General features: G+C 33.2%; 1 protein-coding gene across 2 annotated transcripts in view; it reads right to left on the reverse strand.

Annotated features, from left to right (window-relative positions):
* AGPS (alkylglycerone phosphate synthase) overlaps positions 1-12953 on the reverse strand; it is a 150663-nt gene that overhangs the window by 85187 nt on the left and 52523 nt on the right. For both annotated transcript variants that reach the window (XM_058713031.1, XM_058713040.1), the window contains exons 5-8: positions 12873-12947; positions 9847-9918; positions 8416-8495; positions 3479-3559 (exon numbers count right to left, since the gene is read on the reverse strand). In XM_058713031.1, coding sequence (XP_058569014.1) covers positions 3479-3559; positions 8416-8495; positions 9847-9918; positions 12873-12947 — 308 coding nt within the window. The remainder of the gene's footprint in view (positions 1-3478; positions 3560-8415; positions 8496-9846; positions 9919-12872; positions 12948-12953) is intronic.

A 12953-nucleotide genomic window follows, 5' to 3' on the forward strand; every position in this document is an offset into this window, starting at 1 on the left:
ATATGTAAAGAATTTTCAAAACTCAACAATAAGAAAACAAACAACCCAATTTAAAAATTGGGCAAATAACTTGAACAGACACCTCACCAGAGAAGATATATGGATGGCAAATAGCACTTGAAAAGATGTTCAACATCACTACTAACTAGAAAAATACAAATTAAAACCACAATGAGATACTGTAACACATCTACTAGAATGACTAAAACATTAACAAATATTGGAGAAGATGTAGAGAAATTGGAACTCTTACACAGTGCTAGTAGGAATATAAAATGATGCACTCTGGGAACATGTTTGGTAGTTTTTCAAAAATGTAAATATGTACCTACCATTTGATTTAGCCATTTCATTTTTTGATTTTTTTACCCAAGAGAAATGAAAGTATACGTCAATACAAGGATTTGCACATGAATGTTCACAGCAGCTTTATTTGTAACAGCCTCAAACTGGAAATAATCCAAATATTCAACAATAAGTGAATGGATAAATAGTGGTATATCTATATGATGGAATACTACTGAGCAATAAAAAGGAATAAACTAATTGATACATGCCAACAATATTCATTAATCTCAATTATGCCTAACGAAAGAAGTCATACCCTCAATCTACCCTCAAAAAAGAGTGCATGATTAGATTTAGTACAACTGTAGCACATTTGAACAAATCTACAGTGATAGAAAGCAGATCAATGACTGCCAGGGGTGGGGGTAAGACTGGGATAGAGAGGATTATAAAGAAGCAAGAGTAAATCTTTGGGTTTGGTACATGTGTTCATTATTTTGATTGTGGTGATGGTTTCATGGTTATACTTGTGTACCAAAACATATCAAGTTGTACATTTTAAATAAGTGGAATTTATTGTATGCCAATTATACCTCAGTGAAATTATTATAAAGTGAAACAAGAACAAATGACTCCAAGGATATTGCCCCAAGCTGCACAAGAACTGAATTCCCATCAACTGAGAATGAGAAGGATAAAGAATAAGCAAATTGTGAAGGGAAAATGGAAATTCAATTTTTAAAATATTGAGTTTAAAATGTCTATTATATATGCAAAGTGGAGACATCAACAGGGCAACTGAAAATATAAGTCTCTACAGAGTTCAAGAAAGAACTCTAAGATGATGTTATAAATATAGAAGTCTTTGGCACATAAAAGGAATAAAGTCAGCTGTGCTTCAATGAAGTACAGATAGTGCTCAATAAAAATTAGTGAAATGAATAAAAGTTCTAAGCACTTTACATGATTAACTTATTTCTTCCTAAAATATATATAAAGTAGGAATTATTACCTCTATTTCATAGATAAAGAAACTAAGGCACAGGGAAACGAGTCCTTGGGAGTAAAAACGTAAGTCACACATCCCCAGACTATTAACTAATAAAATACAGTAGCCAAAACTTTAATAAGCCTAGAAACAAATTCCCAAATCCACAATTGACATATTAATGACCTCTCTTAAATTTTATATATATTAAAATCAGTGTAAATCTATAAGCTGAAGAGATTAAAACCTGTGCTACCCAGCTACTATATTTGTGTCATTTAAGAATTTCTAGAAGGAAAAAGCAGGATGTTTTAAGCTGGTTACCTCAGCTGATTAAGAAACTGAAGGGTACAGAAGTTTAATGAGGAAAAACTTGAACTGGGATTGAAACAGCTATAGAAACTACATTACAGTCTACTGGAGGCAAAAAAGAAAGTTCTATATTGGCATTTAGGGAAATGAACTAGTAGGTAAAATATCAGAAGTTCCTAGTCTAGGAAAATGTCATTTAAATTTCAAGGAAATATGTTCGTTGAATTTTAATTCTAACCTTTAAAAAAAAAAACTTGGAAAGGTTAAAATACTACATCAAATGCTATAATCAAAGACATAAAATTAGAGACATGAAAGGCCACTTTTTGTTATAAAAAAATTGCTGTGTTGCTAGGGCCTCATTCAGACATAATGGAAGACTAATACAGGACTTTTTACAGGTTTTTTTTCATTAAATACTATTATTCTGCCCCACTTAAGTTCATCTTGTGTGTGTGTGTGTGTGTGTGTGTGTGTATTAAGTTCATTATATTATAAACTATAGTAATTAACAAAGGTAATTACTTTGACTTCTATAAAACCTTGGCTTATTGAAGATCTTAACACTGCCTCAACCAAGATGTTCAATTTCATCCAGTTCTTAGTTCATTAAATCAAAAATAAAGATAATAATCTAATTTTTTTTTCAAAGCCTTTCATCCAGAAATGGTCAGTAGCATACCAATTTCATTCAACTTTTTACCAAGAAATAAGGAAAAAGACAATTAAAAAAAGATCGACAACCATCTCATTTCCATGTCCCATTAAAATGTAGAAGGGAGGAGTCTCTGTAACTCAAGTAGAACAAAGTGGTCAGTATTATCAACAACAAATTAAACTTTCTGATTTTTATTTACAACAGCTGAGGTATAGTCATCCTGACCCTGTTTGAGGAGGTTGAAAATCAATACATTTTAATAATTACATGCTTAGAATCCATGAAAGGAACCAAAAGCTTTCCAAAAATTCATCAGGATACCAAAAAGTGTTACAAGGTCTCCAAGAGTTTGACTAATTCATGAGATGGGCAGTTTTCAATGAAATTAGGCACTTGAAAGTTCAATAGCAAATACCAACATCTACCCAGTTGATCCAATTTATCATCAACTTCTGAGAATTCTATGTCCAATATGTTTCACTTTGCTCCATTTCTACTCTTTTATTGTCACTATCAGTTCTTGCCTGAATTATGCCAGAGCCTCTTACCCACCTTCATGTGCCCTCCATCTATCCTCCACACAGGAGCTAGCCAGAACTACCTGAATACAGAGGTAAAGTTCAAACTTCTAGAAGGGGCTTTATAAGGCTCCTTTATAGTCTGATCTCTTCATGTTTTCCTGGCTTCATCCTCTACCACTGCTATACATACACCCACCCAACATATAGAATGTGTGTTCTCCCACAAACACACACTAGACCTCAGCCACACTCAGCTGTCTGCAGGTGCCCAAGAGCAACAGCTGCCTTTAAAGCCTCTGCACCTGCTGCTTTCTCCGACTGGATTGCTCTCTCCACTCCCATTAACTTTTTTGCTTTCACTCATCCTGAAGTCTCGTTTTAAAAGCTGCATTCTCTGCAATACCTTCTTTGTCCAGTTCCTTCCCTCCTAACCCCATGTGATGAGCCATAATACCCTGCATTCAGCCTTCACCTTGCAATTCTCATTCTGAATCATAAGTGTCTATTTATCTAATTTTCTATTGTAATGTAAGCCTTCCAAAGGTAAGGGATGGTGTCTTATTCACTACCATATCTTCAGTATCTAGCTCAATGCCTGACCCACAATAAAAGCTGAACAAATTTGCTCAGTGAATGTACTGTGAAAGGTACTCCATTCATAGAGAGGACATATAGCAATTTTGAAAATGTCAATTAAAGGAAGTAACATACCTGTCTTTCCAACTCCTGTCCTGTTATACCAGCCTCTACATGAGCTGTCAGATTGTTCTCATCAACCCAGAGGATTCGATTCTGTTGCAAATGAAGAAAAAATTCTCATCTCCATGAACTATTGACATTTTCTCAGGAAATATAGCTTCCTAATTCAAGGTAGCAAGTTACAAGACAGAAAATAAGCAAGTAGGGTTACCCTCACTACAAAATTCCATTTATCCCAGACTATAAAACATGACAGACATAGCAACTTAGGCAGTATATCGCACAAGAGTTGGTTTAAAAGATAGACTCTGTCTTTATTCATTATCAATTTGAATTAAACTGTACTTACCTTACGCAAATTATTTAACTGTCTACTTTTAGTGCTTCCTCATTGTACAGTGTGAATAGTAATACTACTCATAAGGTTGGTGTAAGGATTAAATGAGATGCTGCACATAAAAGCTTAGTATATGGGGGCACCTGGCTGGCATAGTTTGTGAAGTGTGCAGCTCTTGATCTTGGGGTTGTGGGTTTGAGCACTCCACACTGGGTATAGAGATTACTTAAAATAAAATCTCAAAAAAAAAAAAAAAGTCTTAGCATACAAAGTTCCTGGCATTCTGTAAATACCATCTGCACTACTATTAATAGTTATAAATCATATCTAACTTAAGAATATCAAAAGATGGCCATTGTGAGATCAAAAAAAGACATGTGCATATAGTAAATGGCATTCCTACTATATTTTTAATCCAAAATAGGACCAGAGGCTCTGGGTAGGAAACAAAGCACACCCCTGCTTCCTACTTGAAAAGAAGAAACTGAATATCATCTGGCTCAACTTACAAAATGTTTACAGAATGTTTTTAACATTCTTATTTGACCTAATTTTTTATATGTATGAATTACTTTGTACTATTAAAGTCAGACTTCTTTTCCCTTCTATTTGGCTGAGCAAACAGATTAACATATAGACCTTCTTCTGGATCCCACAGAAGCTTTCTTTGCACTTTGATATTTTCAATTTCATGGCAATAACTAATGCAGTTATTTGAACACACCCAAATTTGAACACACACAAATCACTGTACTGTTTAATTCACAGGATTATGATAAACATTAAATAAGATGACATATGTGAATGTAATTTTTGTTTTATGTTATGTAAAGCTATCATTTTAATTATACTCTCACAATAAGACATAGTAATTTCAATATAACTATGGCAAATGAGTCTTTTGGTCTGTACTAAACTGTAAAGTAAAAAGACAGAATCCAGTAATCTGAATAACTTACACACTTCTCCCCTAGTAGACTGGTTGTTAAAGTGATTACATGCTTGTGGTAATTATACACCTTGTATCTACCAGTGGTCCAAACATATTTTTGGTAGATCAAAGAAACTGAAAGGAGGCAAAGAAAAACAAACAAACACCTTTATGGGCACTCATAGAGAAACCTATAGAAAATATATAGGATACCCTATTATATCTAGTATACACTACCCAATACAAGTTAATAATAAAATAAAAAGTTTGAGATCAATAAGTCTTAGTATTATTGTAGATATTTAAGTAGAAAACTGGCATTACTAATTATCATATTTTGTACACATTGTATCAGAAGTACTCGTGCAAAATCTCGCACACATACCTTATCAACTTCAAAGCAAATCACAATTATAAGTACCACCCATCCACTACAATATTTAGGAGAGTTTAACATTAAAGGCAGTGAATACACAAGGTTTTTCTACAAAATAAACGGCTAAAATTCTGCCATTTAAAATTCTGCTACAGAATTTTCAGCATCTATCTACTCAATGTAAAGACTTTTATCTCATTTAATCTTCACAATTACTTTCTGTATTATTACTATTTTACAAATTCAGTAACAGATTTAGTGGTAAATTTGTACACAGTACACAGAAATTCAAAAACATTCCAAAGTCTATTCCAGAACAGGCTACTCTTAGGTAATCTTCTAAGGACGATTCTTCTCTTAAACTCAGAAATAAGGACAAAGGTTAATGGGAAACTTTACAGAATAATCAGCCTATCACCATCTGAACACCTGCTGATTTTTTTTGTTTTTTTTTTCCACTTTTTTTTTTTAATATATAAAATTTATTGTCAAATTGGTTTCCATACAACACCCAGTGCTCATCCCAAAAGGTGCCCTCCTCAATACCCATCACCCACCCTCCCCTCCCTCCCCCTGCTGATTAATTTTAGCAATACTTAAAGTGGGCAGATATTATGTGTGATGTGACATGACATAGAAAAATATGTCATCATCTACAAGATAATCCTTGCTGAAAAAAAATTTTAAAGCTATGCCTGAATCTAACTAGACTTTATATCTAACTTCCAGGTCAGAGGACATACAAAACCTAGAGGAAGAGTTAAATGATACTAAGATGAAGTGACAGGCAAATTAAAAATATGATATAATTTATACTACAAATCACCTAGTTCCTCCAAAAGTCAGCAATATTCAAAAAAGAAGAAAGATAAAATGGGACTTAAGGAAACAACCAAAAGCTAACATGGGTCTTGTTTCAATCCCCATATGAACAGATGAAGTATAAAATAAAAACAATTTTGAAACCACTGTAAAATCTGAATGTGAAACTCTATGTTAAATGACACAAGGAACTGTTTTTAAGTTTGCCAGGAGCAACAATAATATAGTGAGAAAATGTTCTTTTAAAAACAGATACACAGAATAACTAAAACTACCATTGTTTGTGGGGGTGTAAAATGGTGCAACTACTGTGAACAAAGACCTGGAAATTGCTTGTAAAACTGACTATGTACCTACTATGATTTAATTCCACTCTTACATATTGACCTAATAGAAATGAAAGCTTATGTTTACAAAAACACCTATTCAAGAATATTCATAATAACTTCATTTATAAAAGCCAAACCTGGAAAGAACATAGGTGTCCATCCATAGAAAAATGGATAAACAAACTATGGTATAGTTATATAATACAGAATCACTCAAAAGGAAATAGAAATGCACTAGTGATAAACTCAGGAACAGAGTAATCTCAAAAACATTATACTGTGTGAAAGAAACCTGACACCAAAGAGTATGTAGTATATGATTCTGTTTATATGAAGTTCTAGAACTAAAAGTGATTTACTCTGGGTAGTCGAAGAGGGCTGGGGATTTGTTCGGAATTTTCTGGTCATAGAGATTTGACTAGCACAGGTGTAGACATTTGTCAGAACTCACGGAAATGTACGCTTAAGATGTGTGTATTTTATGTAAACATGTCTTTTACCTAAAAAAAAGAATTATAAAAAATCATAAACTTTCAATCCTAGTAATGATATACAAGCCAAAGTATTTGGGGGGGAATGGTAGTGATGTCTACTACTTTAAAAAATATCCAACAATAAGATGGGTTCATGGATGGACAGAGGGAAAGAATGATGGTGGTGGGTATATGAGTGTTCATTGTAAATTTTTTTCAACTTTTCTGTGTGGTTAAACATTTTCATAATAAAATGTTACAAAAGGAAAAAAACAGATACACAGAAGTATTTACTTGTAAGTAGCATAATATCAGGATTTGCTTTTAAAATAGTAGAAAAACGGGGGCAGCTAGGTGGCTCAGTCAGTTGAGCGTCCACCTTCGGCTCTGGTCATGATCTCACGGCTCTTGGGTTCAAGCCCAGTGTCAGGCTCTGTGCTAACAGCTCAGAGCCTGGGGCCTGCTCCAGATTCTGTCTCCCTCTCCCTCTGCCCCTCCCCCACTCACGCTCTGTTTCTGTCTCTCAAAAATAAATAAATGTTGGGAAAAAATAATAAAATAAAATAGTAGAGAAACAAAGGAAGATAAAGCCAATATTACAAAATGTTAATAATTCCTTAATCTAGAAAATGGATATACTATTTTACTTTGCCATTTGAAAAAAATTTCTAATTAATCAATTAATTAAATTTTAAAAACCTGTTTATACTAATGAAGGAATATGCAACCATGAATATTGTTGTTCATATAAAGATTAAGTTCATACCCAAATTAAAGCTTTAACATGGCACAATGTCCAACTCTTGGACCACCATCAGCCAACATGTCACAAAACAATCCTATCATTCAAATTAGCTCTTTATTCTTCCACAAGCAAAAATGCAACAGCATTAAAATTTGGGGGGACAGGAGGCACCTGAGTGGCTCAGTCAGTTAAGAATCCGACTTCAGCTCAGGTCATGATCTCACAGCTCGTTGAGTTCGAGTCCCGCATCGGACTCTTCTGTGCTGACAGCTCAGAGACTGGAGCCTGTTTCATTCTGTGTTTCCCCTCTCTCTCTGCCCCTCCCTGCTCATGCTCTGTCAAAAATAAATAAACATCTAAAAATATTTTTAAAAAATTGGGGGCCAGAGGTGCCTGGTTGGCTCAGTCAAAATCCAACTCTTGATATTGGCTCAAGTCATGAACTCATGGTTTGTGAGGTTGAGCCCTGTGCCTAGCCTCGGGCTCTGTGCTGAGAGAGTAGAGAGCCTGCTTGGTATTATGATTCTCTCTTCCTCTCTCTCTGCCCTTACCCCCTTTCTCTCACAAAATAAATAAAGAAAATAAACTTTAAAAACAAATTGGGGAGACAAGTTTTGGTGTTCCAAATTAACTTTAACCAATATTATGTGTTTTGCTTTTAACAATACAAATCAGGTCATCTACTGTATCAATAGTCCAATCCATGACTCTCAAATTAACAATTTCTCAGGCTAATTTGGTAGAAACCACCAATATCTGTGCCTAAAAGTGAGTGAACTAAGCTTTCTGGGACCTGAAGACAAGGGTGAAATATAATGATGAAATAAATTTAAAACAAAATGAAAAATATACCTTTATAATGACTACTAAGACTGAGTCATAAGGAGTTTTTTAAACCAAACATTATCTTCAAATAAGTCTAAAATTTTCATATACCATTTGTGAAGTGTCCAAAGAAATAATTGTTCTTGTCTCATCTGCAGGACACATTAAGCCGTATGATACACTTGTTCCTCCTGCCAAAATAGGAAACAACAACGCTATGTTTAATATTCTATTTTTTAAGCTAAGTTTCTAGGGCAAATTCCTAATACAAAGTATATAAATAGGCCCACTAGAAAAGTAATACCTATTTCTACTTTGCAAAATGTAATTTGCAAATGCTAACACACTAAAAGCAAACTCACCTTTATTTTATGCTGCATGCCAAAATGAAGAAATATTATGGAGCTGAAAGCAATGGGATATGGCTCCATCCCCTGGGCACACTCAAGTGAAGCCCCTAGCAATTTGTGAAACTCCAAAAACATGATTAGAAAAGTTCTAAGCTAAAGATTACTGTGGAGATATCGCTTAAAAGAAAAAATACCCTTCCTAATTCAACTAAAGACACCTTACCTTAATTATGAGATTCATTTATCATTTGAAATAATATATTCTCATACAGAAAGACTTTAATAAACTAGAATATAAACAAGTTAAAGTTGCCTGGATTACACAATATTCAAACAAATTTATATGTCAATAGTGAAAAGATGATTTTAATATAGAATAAATAATATATAGAAGTATGTAAACAAAGTACTCCTGTTTCACATTAACATTTGTTATCAAACGAAAAATGCTTTCTTAATACCAGTACAAAATAATACCGTGTTCTCAGTAAACACTATTTGCTTATCACAGTCCTTTGATATCAGAAAAATATTTCCCTGAAAGTGACACTGTAGTGCCTTTTCTCCATGAATTTAATTCAACCCAAAGTATAAGCGGAAGAAGGAATCTGGAGCTTCTGATTTGTTGGGGTCCCACTTCCATTCCATCAATGCTAACTGAGTTAGTGAAGGCAATTTCCTTTGGCTTGTGTAAATTATTAAAAGAATGTGGTTCATAAAAGATCAAGAGAGATCAAATTTGTCTTTAAATGCAAAGCAATGCTGTTTTTCAACATTAAAAGGTATTGTGATCTGGTCATCATTGCCTTAGTTGATCTTTCACACTGCATAGCATTCCTTCTCAAAAGTATACATTGGGTATATTTAGCCTTTGAAAAATAACATTCTCTCCATAAAGACAAAGGTTATAAAGTAATTGCTGAAGTGGGAACATTTTCTTGTTTAAACATTAAGTCACAGCGTCAACTAGCATCCATATGGGAAAGAAGCCATGAGCAACATGTCTCAAACAGTTCAGGTAAACAGACCTACTATAAAATGAACAACATAAACCAATTTTTCAGAAAAAACATATCATAATTACAAGAATGTTTGCTTTCAAAGGGATGGCACAAATATTTAGAATATAAATATCTTAAATTAAAAACAATACATTTACATAATATTAAAATTCAAAAGGCATAATACCTACCACCAATTGGTATGATACAAAGGTTATATTTGCACGCTAGATTCACAATCTTAACTACATCATCATGACATGCTGTTGAGAAAAGGGAAATAAATTAATCACAGGGACATGAGTAAACGCTAGGTAACCCTGCAAAATGAGGGTCTATTAAGTTCTTTAGTGTCTTTTTCATCATTTATGTACTCTTTAACACATTAAGTGGCTATATTAAAACAAAATGTTTATTATTTATCTTTTTAACTTCTTGTTTTGAAATGATTTCATACTTACAAAAAAGTTGCAAATAAGGTACAAAAAATTTCCTTCACCCAGCAGCCACAAATATTAATATCTTACATAACTATAGTTCAATTAACAAAACCAAGCAATTTACACTTACACGATACTATTAACTAATTTACAGACCTTATTCAAATTTTGCCAATTGTTCCACTAACGCCCCCTTTTCTGGAACTGCCAATCACACGCTGCATTTAGCTGCCACGTCTCCTTACTCTTCTTTAATCTAAGACAGTTCCTTGGTCTATTTTGGATTCTCATGACCTTGACACTTTTGAAAAGCACGGGTCAGTTATTTCATAGAATCTCTCTCAATTTGGGTTTCTATGTCTCCTCATGGTTAAATTCAGGTACACAGTTAGGCAGGAATTCCACAGAAGTGATGCTGTGCCTTTCTTAAGAGCTACATCTAGAGGCACATGATATAGACAGGTCTCATTTCTAGTAATGTCAACTTTCATCATTTGGTTATAAAGAAATCTGCCAGGTTTCTCTACTATAAGAATGCTTTAATTAGTAAGTATCTTGTAGGGAGACACTTAATCTATATAAATATTTCTCATCATACTTTCACCCACTTATTTTTGCATTCACTGATGGTGTTTCATTCTATTTTTAAACAAATTTTAAAATACTATACATAATATACCACATATATTCCTTTCTATTGTACACAACTGGCAGAGTACTCTTTATCAGAGTGTAAACTATATAAATAACAAATACCTGACAGCAGGCGACTTTAAATACAAAGCATAAGATGCTAAACCTCAATTTGGCTAGCAAGAGGGCATTAAGCCAGGGAGCTGGCATGGCAAAGAAACTATCTGAGAAAGATTAATCTCCTGATAACATGGAATGGCAAGGAAGAGAAAAAGACTTGAGGCAAGGAAATTATGCAAAAATCAAGTATTATTTGCTAAGGGATTGAAAGGGAAATTTAAGGATGTAAAATATACAAATGAATATCCATTTATGAAAGTAAAAATACTGCTCTATAAAAGTTATCATTTCTTAGGTTTGTTTAAAGCTAGGAATATGTCATTTGTATCATTCCAATTTTTAATGAAGATTCACTTTCAAGCTTTCAGATTAAATTTATAAAACTTACTATTTGTGGTAAAAAATGTATTAAATGGAATCTTAGTTTATTAACAACTAATAAAATACCCAAACATGACTATCAAAAACCTTTAACAAGGCAAAACTACTTCTAGGATTGTCAACTAATCAAAAAGTTTCTTTGACCACGTCATCTGACATGGCACTCCTTCATCCCACTGCTCACCTAGATTCTTGAGGTATGAAACATGATGACAAAGGGAATATTTTAGAAAAACTAACCTCTCAAGAATATATATATAGGGTGACCTGGAAGAACAAGAAACTCAAGGTATGAGAGACAACATTATAGACTGCTGCGAAAATTCAGCTATGCATTGATAAGGGCCTGGTTTGAAAACTAACATGGAAAAAAAAAATAGAAGGACAAGGTTGGTAGGGACTGCCATAAAGAACGGATTTTATAGAACAAAGAAACTTTTGTACAACAACTAACTCTGCATGTTTCCTAAATCTGGATTTTTAGAACTATCTGTATTTTCTAAAGTAAGACATACATTTTCATTATGGTAAATCCTCAGTACTTTAATATTCAGACACATGAAGAAAATACCTAGAAGGCACACTCCAAGTTCTACTTAAGATTTATCAAAAGATCATCTATTAAGGTTTCCTATGAGAAACAAAAATTGATAAATTTTGCTTTCATTTTTTTCCAGTAAAAAAATGGAATAAATCTTGCCCAAATCTTGGTAATGAAGTAGCCTAAAGCTACTAAAAGAACACTAGAAGAATATACCCCACAGGTATCAACAAAGTAATTTAATCTCAGCTACACAGGCTCTTGCATTTTCCCCCTACGTATGTCACCTCCCTCCTACCTCCATATTAAAGTATGCTTTTTTTCCCCTCAGATATTCCCTGTGAAGTAGAGGGATCACAACTAAAAACAGATGAGACAATATTTTGAAAAATAAAATACTCCCTATACTCCTTTATGGAGTTTGAAGGGGAAAAAGGATCAGATCACTGGAACTTTTGTAAAAGGTAATTATGGACAGTAAGGTACAAATATACCAATTCTACCTTAAATTTTCTACTAAAAGAGATGGGTACAAAAATCATATATATAAATATACTGCCTAATCATCAGCAAGAGCAAAATAACAACACAAAGCTCATCCTTCTTCTATCTCAAGCCAAAATCAGGAATGAAATTAATGTTTCAGAATTTAACTGTTTATATCAAAGACAATGGGTATCTTAAACAACTTGTTTCACCATTTGAAGACAATGCTTGTCAGCCCATGAAGTGATATCAACAAATTACTTACTAGTTTATAGTAATCAATAGTTAAGAGTTTCTTTATATCTGAATATTCATCATTGATCAATATTAATTTCATTAAGCTTTCAAACTAACCAAAAATACATTTTTCTACCCACCTTCCAATATGATATTTACATTTAAAATGAAGACTTAATCAGCAACAACAGAATCAATCATTAAAACCAATAGTTCAGGAAGATCAGATCAAGAATTACACAACTTTTGGTACACTAAAAATACAGCTACCTATACTTTTTACAACTCCTATGTTTACAAGTATGTATTTCCAAAACTAAATTTATTTAAGATTTCACAATACTAAATTAATGATACAAAGGAAAAAAAAAAAACTTACTTGGCCATAAAACTATATCAGGAATTCGCTGAAACATTCCTTCCCTGAGCAAAAATATCTCATGAAGACAATGACCTGTTT

This window comes from Neofelis nebulosa, chromosome 2, assembly GCF_028018385.1.
Source record: "Neofelis nebulosa isolate mNeoNeb1 chromosome 2, mNeoNeb1.pri, whole genome shotgun sequence".
NCBI lineage: Eukaryota > Metazoa > Chordata > Mammalia > Carnivora > Felidae > Neofelis > Neofelis nebulosa.